The sequence below is a fragment of the Raphanus sativus genome, unplaced genomic scaffold (genome assembly GCF_000801105.2).
Source record: "Raphanus sativus cultivar WK10039 unplaced genomic scaffold, ASM80110v3 Scaffold0257, whole genome shotgun sequence".
In the NCBI taxonomy this organism is placed as follows: Eukaryota; Viridiplantae; Streptophyta; class Magnoliopsida; order Brassicales; family Brassicaceae; genus Raphanus; species Raphanus sativus.
This window is the reverse complement of record NW_026615577.1, coordinates 1-12,558: the sequence shown is the minus strand read 5'-3', so window position 1 is coordinate 12,558 and position 12,558 is coordinate 1. Positions and strand designations below refer to the sequence as shown.

Genomic DNA, 12,558 nt, shown 5'->3' with positions numbered 1-12,558 from the left:
AAAATATGAATCAATACATTGAAAATAATCATTTTGAATCCCTTTTGCACAATGTTTAACTCTCACACTAAAAGAAAAAAATCATAAGTTCTCATGAACAATTCCGAATCAAACAAAGTTTAAACCAAAAAAAAAATCTGTAAGAAAGAAAGAAAAAAAGAACCATTAACAATTAGAGTTACAAACAAGAGCACACAACATGAATAATCTTTTGGAGAAATCTAAAGAATAGTGAGATCGAGAATCAACAATCTCTCTAGTTATTGCTATGGAAAGATGAACGCAGTAGACACCAAATCTCTTTTTTTTTTATCATCCCTCCCAACATCTTTGTATCTTTGCAGCTAACCAATATGATCTTCTCTTTTATGTAAGAATTTTAAAACAGTAGACATAAACTCTTTTTCTTGGTGTTGTTTTGTGATGCTAAAACCAAAAAAAAAAAAAAACAGAAACTCACTGTGATGAAGAAAGTTGGTAACAACTCTTCAAACTCTCATTGCATTTTTCTATGCTTCAATACCTGAAAAAATGTTAAATTCAATAAGATGAGATTAACACAGCTAAAGCCTTTTAAGATGAATGCTGATGACTGATGAGTGTGTGTACCTCTATTCGTTTGTCTATTCCCTCCAACACTGTAACTTCCGGGGTAACCTTCAGAGGCATTACCAGACGGGTCTGAGGCGGCTACATTGTCAAAACCAAAGCCATAAGAGCGAGACAAGCCGTCTAACTCATTAGTAGACTGATGATGAGGCATCGCCTGCTGCCACGTTGAGTCGCTATAAACAGAGCTCCCTCTGTACAGTTCTCCAATGGACCCATCAAAACCGTTTGTGTTGTTATTGTTGTTACCACCAGAGAATGATAACGCAGAAAGTCCAGAACTTGCTCCAAAGCTTCTCCCATAGCCATTAGTATCAGAAAGCCCCCAGTTTCCTCTGTTGTTGTTACCAACAGAGACACCCAAGTTCCAACCTGGACCACCAGAAGAGTCGGTTCTGTTTCCCCACAACAAGTCTCTATTGCTTGGGTTGTAAGCAGAGTCGCCTCTGTTGAATCCTATAGGAGAGTTGTAACGAGTTGGCGAAGCACCACCACCACCGCTGTTGAAGTATTGGTTCCCAGGGATCATCCGGTTATTATAACCAATAGCGTTTCCATCAAAGCTTGAGTTCATCAGACTCAGTTCTTGGTTCAGACCAAGACCAAAGTTACTAGAAGAGAAAGCATTCCTACCGCTACCAATAGGACTAAACCTAGAACCAGGAGGGCCTATGTTGTTGTTGTTACTATTATAACCAGGAGCAAAACTATTGAAGTAGCTATTACCACCACCAGATGACCTATTAGGTGGTACCACTACTCCTCCATAGTTGTTATTACCACCATACCCAATAACCGGGCTGCTTCGGTTAGAACCAGCAAGAGGAGCTGCTGAGGAGGAAGGCTGCTCCTTCGGCACTGCTCTTTTAACCTCGACCATTTTGCCGTTTAGCTCGTGGAAGGTCTTGTGAAGAACCATGTCGACAGACTCTTCCGAATCAAAAGTGATGAATCCAAAGCCACGTGGCCTCTGCGTGTTGTGATCATACATCACCACAACGTCTGCGATCGTACCGAACTGGTCAAAGTAGCTCTTGAACTCGGCTTCGGTGATGCTGGATGGTAAACCTCCAACGAAGATCTTCTTGGTTCTCCCGCCGTGGCTAGGTGATGAGATAAGGTGCATTGGACTCGCGTGTCGTTTCAGCACTTGCTGATCATCACGTGGCACAGCTTTCTTAGCCTCCACCTGCAACAAAAGAAGGAGTCTTCAATCTATTCTCATTGATCTAAACACTAACACTGCATCAAGATCTAAACCAAAGAACAAATCCATCTCATCAAACTTAGGACACAGGACAGATCTATAAGACTAACCGTGCGGCCATCGATGATGTGTTTGTCCATGATGACTCTCTCAGCAACAGAAGGATCTGCAAATACGATGAAACCAAAGCCACGTGCACGTCCCGTGGTACGGTCACGCATGATGACAGACTCGACCAAATCACCGTACTTGCTAAAATACTCTCGTAGCCGTTCTTCGTCCGTGTCCCATGATATCCCGCCAATGAAGAGCTTCCCCAGATCCGACACCGTTTCCATCTTTTGCTCCTGCAAGTAACAAACAAACGACGATCAATGAATCTGATCTTAAGAAACACACACACAGATCAGTTTCCCATTTCATCTAAAAAACAGAACAAATCTTGGATCGTGTCTTAAAAGATTCAAAGAGATTTACGGACAGAGAAACATGGATGTTAAATCTACTTTTTGTCTGAAAAAAAAAACAGAATCCAAATCTCAATCCCGATCAAATCGGAATTAAGAGTATCTTTTCAAATCTGACAATGGATCAAAATCAAACCAATCCAAAACAAAAATACAGAGGAATGAAGAAAACAGAGGATCAATGAAGAACAGAATTAATTTAAAAAAACGCAAGATTTGAACTTGTGGGAGAAGGAAATTCACCATCTTGGAGGAGGAGGACCCAGATGATGATGATGATGATGATGGAAAATGTGGAGAACCTTTTTTAAGATCTGGAGAAAGGGACAAGGACAAGAGAAACAGAGGATGTTTTGTTCATTCTATAAGACATCCCCCACCTCTTTCTGTTTCTCTCTCTCTCTCTCTGTCTCTATAGGGTTCTTCTCTTATCAAGATGGCCTCCCTCTCTCTCTCTCCCTCGAGTTTATTAAAAACTTTTCCTTTTTTTTTTTAATTTTCTTCTGTAATTTTTAAATGCTTTCTTGTTTTTTAAGTTATTAATTTTGATTACTTAAAATTCATTAAGAAGGATTCCTTTTTTTTTTCTTCAGGCCAAAGATGGTAAAACAATAGTCACATATAATAATAGGCGGGGGGGAAAGATTTGAGATTTGCATCTCTGTAAGAATCTTATTTTGGGGTTGTCAAAGAGAGGCGGATGATGGAAGATGTTATAGCTCCTTTAGTTTTGATATTTTTTTTTTATATTTTCCCATTAATTTGTTGATCCTCAATAATTTATTTGCCAACTAATAGATTGTTTATGAGAAACAATCAACCTAATAATTTTCCAATTTTTATGGGATTAAATTTAGTTATAGAGTCGCTTAGAAAAAAAAGTTAAAGGGTAGTGTATTAGTAAATCTACTAAATAATATTTTAAAATAAAAACAAAAATGATGCCAAATGAAAACATTTTTAATGGCAACATCAACAAAACAACAACACAAAAGAAATTACTTGACATATAAAATCTTCTTAATGAATATAATTAGTAAAAAAATGTTAACATATGATAAGTGTGTTAATTTACCAAAGACTCTACACATTATTCCTTGCTTTAGAAACAAACTAAGGTTATACTTTATGCATATATACTTTGATATAATTTACTTTAGAAGATATATATGGTTATATTTAATTACCATGATTTCTATAACTATAAGTTCTATGTTTTCTTTTCTGCTGTATTTCTCAATAAATAATCTTCCTCTTCATATTATAAGGAGAAGACCTTAGATATAATTACATGTAGTTAATTAACATAACGTTCTATATGGAATAAGATCTAATACTTAATTATATCCAAGAATTTTCTTTCTAATATACAAAGAAGGAAGATTATATATTGAGAAATACAACATAAAAATGTTTTTTTTTTGCTAAAAAACATAAAAATGTTTAAACAACAAAAACATAAAAACGTAGAAACGACGGGATATTATAGATTATATACTTATATACTTATCTATGTTGACATATAAGGATTTTTTGAGTATAAAAGACTCAAAAAATTAGGTACTTTTTTCAAATTTTGAGTATACAAGACTCGTGAATATATTAGGTACTTTTTTCTTTTGAATTTTTTTTATAGTAGGTATTTGATCGGTATCTTTAAATATATTGCAGAGAAGAATCATATGCCCTACTACTACAAGAAATTAAAGTACTATTTTTCCTCGGTTTCATATATTTTAAGATTCTATCAAATTGACATTTGATATTTTCAAATAAGGGAAGATATTATGTTATGTGGGTATTTCTTGTTCACTTGGGTAATTATATAATAATGCCTAAAAGGCTAAACTAAATAACAGAAAAAAAAAATCTATCAACCAGGCAGAGAAGATATGATCTATAGACTGTATACAGCTTGTCGTCGATGGAGGTAAACTTCTAAATGTTCTTTTGGGGCATAATGTTGTTTATGAGTATCCAAAGATTGCATTATAATATTAGTATCCAGTAATTAACTGTATGTAGACGGCCTGGCCAGTGAACCATTTATAAAGTAATAACAGCATATGTTTTTTTTTTTTGTAATTTTCCACCTAAGAAGGTATTATCAGCAGTGAAAAAATTATATCAGTTTACGAGTTTAACAGCACTTGCATTGACCATGCATTCATATGTCGAAATTTAAATTAATCTCAAAACTGTTAAATAATATTGATATTTAAAACTGTCTAGGGTCATCAGATAGAAAACTACTAATGTTCATCACTTTGTTTCTGAACACTCCTTAAAATGGTATCCAGCACTTGAGTAATAAGATGAGATCACTATTCCTCAATATATGCCTATACTAAGAACTAAAATAATTGCAAATTAAGTACACCTAACTAAGATATTGGAACAACCCTTTCTCTTGGTCAAATGTTTGATCTAAGTTATGATGATGGTGAGGACATCACCTTTTCGAACTTTGACAATTTCCATGCATAACTTCTTACTAGAAGTCTAGAACCAACCATCATTTCAAAAATAAACAAATTGTAAATTCTTTTAGCTATTTTTTTTTGCTTGAATTTGGCTTCTTTTAGCTATCTTGCTTAGAATAATTGTACTCCCTATCCACCAAATTCACCCTATTTGCATTCCACACACTAAATCCCCCAAATTTTCTTCCCCTTATCACTACCATTTCCCCCTCTCCTATGGCAAATCCCTAATATCCAACTTTTTTTAGGATTTTGAGCAAATCCACTCATCTTGGTTAGAATAATTGCTAGAACCAACCAACACGTTTCAAGCGCATAAATAATTTATCCATGTAACCGAAAAGGCAGGTTCTAACCACTTTTTATACTGCCATGACATGCGTCCAATCAGAATCTGATATTTTTAACATAATGTAAAGTTTTACATGATAAGAGAATAAAGTCTGTGATTGATATTTATTGTCTAGTGGTTTGTAAAAAACATGACATAATAGATATGGTTGACAAACAAAACCACTATCCCCCCAGAAGATAATAGTTTAATATTTTTGACCCAGAAATTAATAGTTTTAACATTTAAACTGAGATAAGTATATTTACAGATTGAATTCTAATTGTTGTGTTTGTTGAGAAAGATCAAAAGATTGTATTAACTGGATCCAATTGCTCATGTTAGAAATGGGCCACAAAACAAAAAAGAAAGAAATATGAAAAAGGCAACTGATTGCATTTTTTTGTAAGGCCTAAGGGATTCGTGAAACTGGAATTGGATTACAGTCAACTTTCTCACTATCCAAAAATATAATCTCTTTTGACATTTTTGTTGCTTCAGTTCTGATCCGGACCATTGTTCGCGTTGCTACGATTCTTCTAGTAGTGCTTAGTGGATGGTAGGAGTTTGTTAGTTGAGTTGTGTAACTTGGTGAAGATGCTTTCTTAATCTTTTACAAGTGCTTCAAAAAACTATGATTTTTTTTTTCATTCGCCTAAGATTACGATTCTTCACGTTACACTATACTCTGCATTGGTCTGCATTTGTGTCCACATTGAGATTGTTCTCCATGAATAAACTTTTTATATGTATCATGTTCTATTGATGCTGAGTAGTTTTATATATATACTTTCTCTTTTCATCCTTTTCTTTTCTTCACATTGTCCATCTTCCCAGTGTTTGGTACTGCTCTTGTCTTTTTCTTTCCACTCTTTATTAATTGCTTTTCTTTTCTCTTAGATGTATAGAAATTCCATTTGCTTATATTATATATAGTGCTAAGATGTTCTATGATCTTATCCATGTCACTGATAATATTTTATTTTTGTGAATTTTGTTTTACTTTTAGCCAGAACCTTCCTTTACTACAGGTTTTTTGTTTAAGCTCCGACCAGTGCATGTTATGTTAGCTCAAGTTTCTATACAGGAAGCACATTCCATCACACCACCTTCACCGAGCGCAAGTCCACTGAATTTGGATTCAGACCTCCTGCATCCAACATGGTATTGTTTTCACAAGCTAAAAGTTCTTAAATTCCCTTGTATGCTTTTGTGGGGTGGCATTGTCTTAATATCTCTATTGATTCCAAGGTATATGCAGAGCTTGACAAGCATAGAAGTGATCCACCAGTACAGGGCCATGGATCCTCACACTCACCTTCTTCCATCAGTGAGACTGCAGCTTCCTCGAGCGACCTAAGCCGGCCAACTCCTCCTCCTCCTTTTCAGACGTCACCAGCAAGAACAGATGTTCCAGCCGGATCTGATCAAGATGAATCTGCTCAGACATCTCGAAATGACTACAGAGAAAGTAAGCCATCTGCTGATGATGGTTACAAAGGGAGTGAATATCCCCGGAGCTATTATACATGTACACATCCTAATTGTGAAGTGAAGAAATTATTTGAAAGTTGTCATGATGGGACAGATCACTGATATTATTTACAAGGGTACACATGACCATCCTAAACCTCAACCTGGTCGCCGAAACTCTGGTGGTCTTGCACAAGAAGAAAGGGTAGGTAAGTATACTCCAGTGACTATAGCCGAGATGGTAATCATCCCCTTGACAATAGCTTCATCTTTATATTCTGAAATACAGATAAGCTGTAATAACAACATACGAAGGCAAACACAATCACAATGTTCCCACTTCAGAGTCTTCTAGCAATCATCATCATGACATCCAGGCTCGGTTCAGACCAGATGAAACAACAGACACCATCAGTCTCAATCTCGGTGTTGGACCCTCATCTGATGGACCTGACCACAATTCTAACCAGCGTCATCATCAGAACGAACAACTCCTCATCAACCAAACTCACCCAAATGGAGTCGGTTTCAGGTTTGTTCATGCTACTCGCTTGTCATATTACCATGCTAGCTTAAACAGCGGTATCCATCAGTATGGCTCGACAGAAATGCAGAAGGAGACTCAAAATGGTGACATCTCGTCTTTGAACCATTCATCTTACCACAGTATACGCATAATATTGGGAGAATACAATCAGGTCCTTAGAAGACACATGAAGCAAACAGTATTGGATTCTTCTTAAGGTTACTGATGAGACTCTGTTACACACATTCCTCTTTCTAATAAGGTTCTATACTGAGAGATGATCTGGATTTTTAAAACTATGTGTATTTGTAAGTGTTGTAAAAATACGCAATATGTTAATGCTTTTTCTGTTTAACAAGTAAGAAACATCAGAGTAGAGTATATTAGTAGAATACATTCTTTTCGCATCTCTTCTGTCAGTTATGTGGAATTCGATAAACCAAACCCCGTTCCTATGAACAACAGTAAATTGTCCACAACTGATCGTTTGCCAAATTATATAAAGTAAATAAACACTATATATATATTGCTTCCTTTTCTCTTTCTAATAATAATATACACAAAAAAAAAATCAAGTGTGATGCATAGTATTACCCACTTTATCTAACTTATTTTTTCTAGAAATGCTTTCTTTAAAAATACAAATAAACAAGTGAATCGCAACAATACATGTCTATATTTTGTGCATTTCAAGCCTTAACTACAACTAAATGAATATGAGATCAAGCAATATACTTTGATGGATATAGAGAAGATGATGCACTACCATGAAAGGTCAATTTGTGGCACATGATGACGATGAAGAGTTGGGAGGCAAAGAATTGTTAATTCGTGGTGGAAATCTGCGATTCGTTGATCTCTTCCATGAAGGCTAGTGCTTCTTCATAGGCTTTCTGTTCCGCCATTGCTGAGAGCTACTACTGAAAGCGGGAAGAAAATGGTTTTTGTGGGAGAGACGATCGTGTTTTGGAATCTTGTTGTATGCACATTTCTTTTAATGACGGTTTCTATTTTCCATTTATGGGCGGTCGTTTTTTGACAATTCCATTTATGGGCCGGTCGTTTTTCAACACGTGTCAGTTTTTCAGTGATGGAAACAAACCCTAGGAAAGTAAACGAATTGAAAAAGTTTTCTGTTTATCCAGAGAGATTGAAGGTTTCGAGAAGAACTGATAACTTTGTTAAATCTCTCTTTAGAGAGATGACTTCTCACATTACTTTCCCAAAGTTGGAGGCAGACATTGATATCAGCTTAAAAAAGAGTAACCATTTTAGGCCTGTCATTTCTATATCGAAGATATTGTTTTAGTTAATTTATTTATTATTATTAATTTTTTAATTTTAGAAAGAAAAAAATAAAATTCTTTACTTATTATTTTATTTATGTCAGTTAAACTAAATCCCTTCAACACTTAGTTAAAAAAATAACATAACTTAAAAAGCAACTAAAATTTAAGTAGTGACCTAACAACTAAATTTTTAGATAATTTTGAAAGTATTTAAAGAAAAATATTACTTATTGTTTTAAACTGGTTACACAAATTATATATGATAAGGAGAAAACTTACAATAAAATGTCATGAAAAAAATTAACACTATAATCTATTTATATAGTGTTTATTTACTTCATATCAATTTATATACACTGTTGTTTTTAAATATAAATAGATTATATTATATAAATGGTTGAATGAAAAAGATACAAGATAGAAAAATACATTTTGTGAAAATCTTTACCTTTCTCAAAAAAAAAATCTATTTCTTTTCTTTTCTTTTATATAGAACTTTATCTTCAATATTGAAAACAAAGCTACAGAATGAAAACAAGAACCACAGCTGTAGACTCTGTAGCTTTGTTTTCAATATTGAAGATAAAGTTCTATATAAAAGAAAAGAAAATAAATAGATTTTCACAATATGTATTTTCTATCATGTATTTTTTTCATTCAACCTACGTAAGTATTGAAACTTAGCATTGAAAACAAAGCTAGAGTCTACAGCTGTGGTTCTTGTTTTCACTATGTAGCTTTGTTTTCAATATTGGGTGAGTTATAACTTATAAGTTAATTATTGAGTGCTATATATAGTATCTGCCAATTCTTTTGGTTAACGTATCTGTTTGAGTAAGATACTTAATGTAGATCCTACTAGCTACCTTTTTACTCGAAGTAGATATTTCACTTTCTCACCTAATTTTAAACTTTTTATTTCGTTTGCAGAAACAGCCTTAGTTTCAATGAATCAAGACGCAATCATTGGTGTTTAAAGTGTACATAAAAATTCATCTAGTAGTGAAACTACATACTAGTTCATCACTTTGCATAATAGAGAGATTCTCTCTCTTTGTTTTCATTTTCCAGAGAGTTGCCGGCGTCAAATTCTGATATAATATTGTGGAAGAAGATTGAAAATGGCAAGCTCTCTTAAAGTCACAGGACCTGAACTGAATTCCCCTGAGCAGAAGTTTGAGTCCAACATCGTCATAATCGGTAAATAAAATCTGGTTCTGTTTCAGCTAATTTCGGTTTGATTCTTACCACTATACGGTTATGGCAGAATATGAACAGATAATTGACAATTCTGATATTATTCAAATCCTACAAGATTAATTAACACTATATTTAATTTCTTAAACACTTTTGGTTGGTTTCTATTAACGAATTTCTTGGCCGGTTTATGTGCAGATGAAGAGGCCATGGGGGAAAACGACAGTCCAATAGAAGAAGTCCGGTTAACCGTACCGATAACCGACGATCCATCTCAGCCAGTGTTGACATTCCGTACATGGTTCTTAGGAATGTCCTCGTGCGTGGTACTCGCGTTCGTGAACATCTTCTTCGGTTACCGGTCGAACCCGCTCATGGTATCCTCAGTCGTGGCTCAGATCGTCACTCCCCACTAGGGAAGCTCATGGCCACAACTCTACCAACAAGGAAGTTCCGGTTACCCGGTACAAATTGGTCCGGTTCGTTGAATCCTGGACCGTTCAACATGAAAGAACATGTGTTGATCACTATATTCGCTAATACCGGAGCCGGGGGAGCTTATGCGACCAGCATCATAACCATTGTTAAAGCATTTTATCACCGGAATCTTAATCCCACCGCTGCCATGTTGCTTCTCCAAACCACTCAGGTAAGTACCAATGTGATTCATATAATTAATTAATACTCCCACTTGAACATAAATGTTTCGGAAAAATAGTATTTCATAAAGTAATTTATTACATTTTTAGTAATTTTTAATCAATAATAATAAATTGTAAATTTTATTAAAAGTAATTGATAATGACAAATTAAATATAAATATATGATAAAGTTAATATGTTTATAATATATGAAAAATATTACAAAAGCATAATTAGTATGATTTATATAAATTGATTTTTAATAATATCTATGATGGATCAACAAGCATTACCTTAAAAATAATTTAATAATTAACAAATCTTTTTGGGTCTAGATATACTAATAATTAACTTATTATACGTCTGTTTATATATGTTGGTTATATAGCTGTTGGGATACGGGTGGGCGGGTATGTTCAGGAAGTTCCTTGTGGACTCACCTTACATGTGGTGGCCTTCAAATCTTGTTCAAGTCTCTCTCTTTAGGTTCGTTTTCTTTTTCTTCTTCAGTTCTATAACACTACTTTTCTTCTTTGCACTCTTAACATTTGTTTAGTTTATCTAAAACTGTATTTGATTAGAGCCTTACATGAGAAGGAGGAGAAGTGTGAAGGCAAACAAACAAGACTTAGATTCTTCCTAATAGTCTTCTTCTTGAGCTTCGTTTACTACATCATCCTGGCTACCTCTTCCCTTCCATCTCATCCCTCTCCTTCCTCTGCTGGATATGGACACGCTCTGTCACAGCTCAGCAGATCGGTTCAGGGCTTAAGGGTCTAGGCATTGGATCGTTTGGTCTCGACTGGTCAGTGGTTGCAGGCTTCTTAGGCAGTCCTTTAGCCGTACCGTTCTTCGCTATAGCCAACTTCTTCGCTGGGTTCTTCATCTTCTTGTACATCGTCCTTCCTATCTTCTACTGGAGCAACGCTTATGATGCAAAGAAGTTTCCTTTGTTTACCTCTACTCCGTTTGAATCACACCGGTCAGAAGTTTAACACCACCCGTATCCTCAACCAGAAAACGTTTGATATCAACCTTGCCGCTTACGAAAGCTACAGCAAGCTTTACGTTAGCGTTGTGTTTGCTCTCGTCTATGGACTCAGCTTTGGTACTCTTACCGCAACTGTTTTCTCACGTTGCTCTCTTTGACGGAAAGTAAGTACTCTTCATGAATCTATCAAACTATTAAGATCAGTCTTGACAAAATCTCTTGTTGTTGCTTAGGTTTATCTGGGGGATGTTGAAGAAGTCGTCGACAAAGGCTGGTGGAGATGTGCATACAAGACTGATGAAGAAGAACTATAAAGAAGTACCTCAATGGTGGTTTGTTTCGGTTCTCTTTCTTTCCTTTGTGCTAGCTCTTTACGCATGCGAGGGATTTGGAAAACAGCTTCAGCTTCCGTGGTGGGGACTTCTACTCGCTTGTGCAGTTGCCTTTACCTTCACGTTACCTATAGGAGTTATCCAAGCCACTACAAACCAGCAAATAGGTCTTAACGTTATAACGGAACTGATCATCGGTACTTGTACCCGGGAAACCACTAGCTAACGTGGCTTTCAAGACATACGGTTATGTGAGTATGTCCCAAGCCTTGTCTTTCGTTGGAGACTTCAAACTTGGTCACTACATGAAGATTCCTCCTAGATCTATGTTTCTTGTTCAGCTTGTAGCGACCGTGGTTTCCCCAACTGTCTGTTTTGGGACCACGTGGTGGCTTCTGTCTTCGTCGATAACATCTGTGTCCCGGAGAAGCTTCCTACAGGTAGCCCGTGGACTTGCCCCGGGGACCATCTGTTCTACAGCGCGTCGATCATATGGGGAATCATTGGTCCTGGAAGGATGTTCACTAGCAAAGGTGTTTACCCCGGGTTGAACTGGTTCTTCCTCATTGGCTTCCTTGCTCCTGTCCCGGCCTGGTTCCTTGCAAGGAAGTTCCCGGAGAAGAAGTGGATAAAGCAGATTCATGTCCCCTTGATCTTCTCAGCGGCTAGTGCAATGCCAAATGCTAAGGCTGTGAATTACTGGTCGTGGGTCATCGTTGGGGTGTTTTCAACTACTATATTTTCAGGAGGTACAAGGGTTGGTGGCGAGGCATAACTACATCCTCTCTGCAGGTCTTGAGCTGGTACAGCGATCATGGGAGTGTTGATCTACTTGCGTTACAGAACAACAATATAAGTTTCCTGGTTGGTGGGGGAGTGAGAACACAGACCATTGCCTTTGGCGCTTTGTCCTACAGAGAGAGGGATTGTGGTTAAGGACTGCCCGGTGTCTAAAAGTACTTTTCTCTGGAGTTTCTCAGACCTGAAGGTGAGTGATGGCTTAGTGGCCGAA

At 36.2% G+C, this 12,558-nt stretch overlaps 1 protein-coding gene and 2 pseudogenes across 3 annotated transcripts; 2 read left to right on the top strand and 1 right to left on the bottom strand.

The window, feature by feature from the left end:
* Positions 1–118: 118 nt before the first annotated feature.
* Positions 119–2,732, bottom strand: LOC130501694 (heterogeneous nuclear ribonucleoprotein 1-like). 3 transcript variants are annotated; one of them, XM_056996532.1, is made up of 5 exons: positions 2,527–2,732; positions 1,927–2,163; positions 610–1,798; positions 461–523; positions 119–363 (listed from the first exon to the last, which is right to left on the bottom strand). In XM_056996532.1, the coding sequence occupies exons 1-4, from the start codon at positions 2,527–2,529 to the stop codon at positions 510–512; spliced, it is 1,443 nt and encodes a 480-aa protein (XP_056852512.1). In that variant the 5' UTR covers positions 2,530–2,732; the 3' UTR covers positions 119–363; positions 461–509. The 3 variants fall into 3 exon arrangements, with proteins under 3 accessions (XP_056852512.1, XP_056852511.1, XP_056852510.1); XM_056996531.1 differs by having other exon boundaries at positions 119–358; XM_056996530.1 differs by having other exon boundaries at positions 119–523.
* A 1,475-nt stretch (positions 2,733–4,207) lies between these two features.
* On the top strand, positions 4,208–7,313 carry LOC130501700 (probable WRKY transcription factor 20; annotated as a pseudogene).
* A 2,009-nt stretch (positions 7,314–9,322) lies between these two features.
* Positions 9,323–12,534, top strand: LOC130501695 (oligopeptide transporter 5-like; annotated as a pseudogene).
* Positions 12,535–12,558: the final 24 nt, after the last annotated feature.

Bases quoted from the DNA above. Each gene is read 5' to 3' on its own strand.
- LOC130501694 (XM_056996530.1), bottom strand. The intron at 1,799-1,926 runs GTTAGTCTTATA...CTTTTGTTGCAG, and splicing joins ACATCATCGATGGCCGCACG to GTGGAGGCTAAGAAAGCTGT.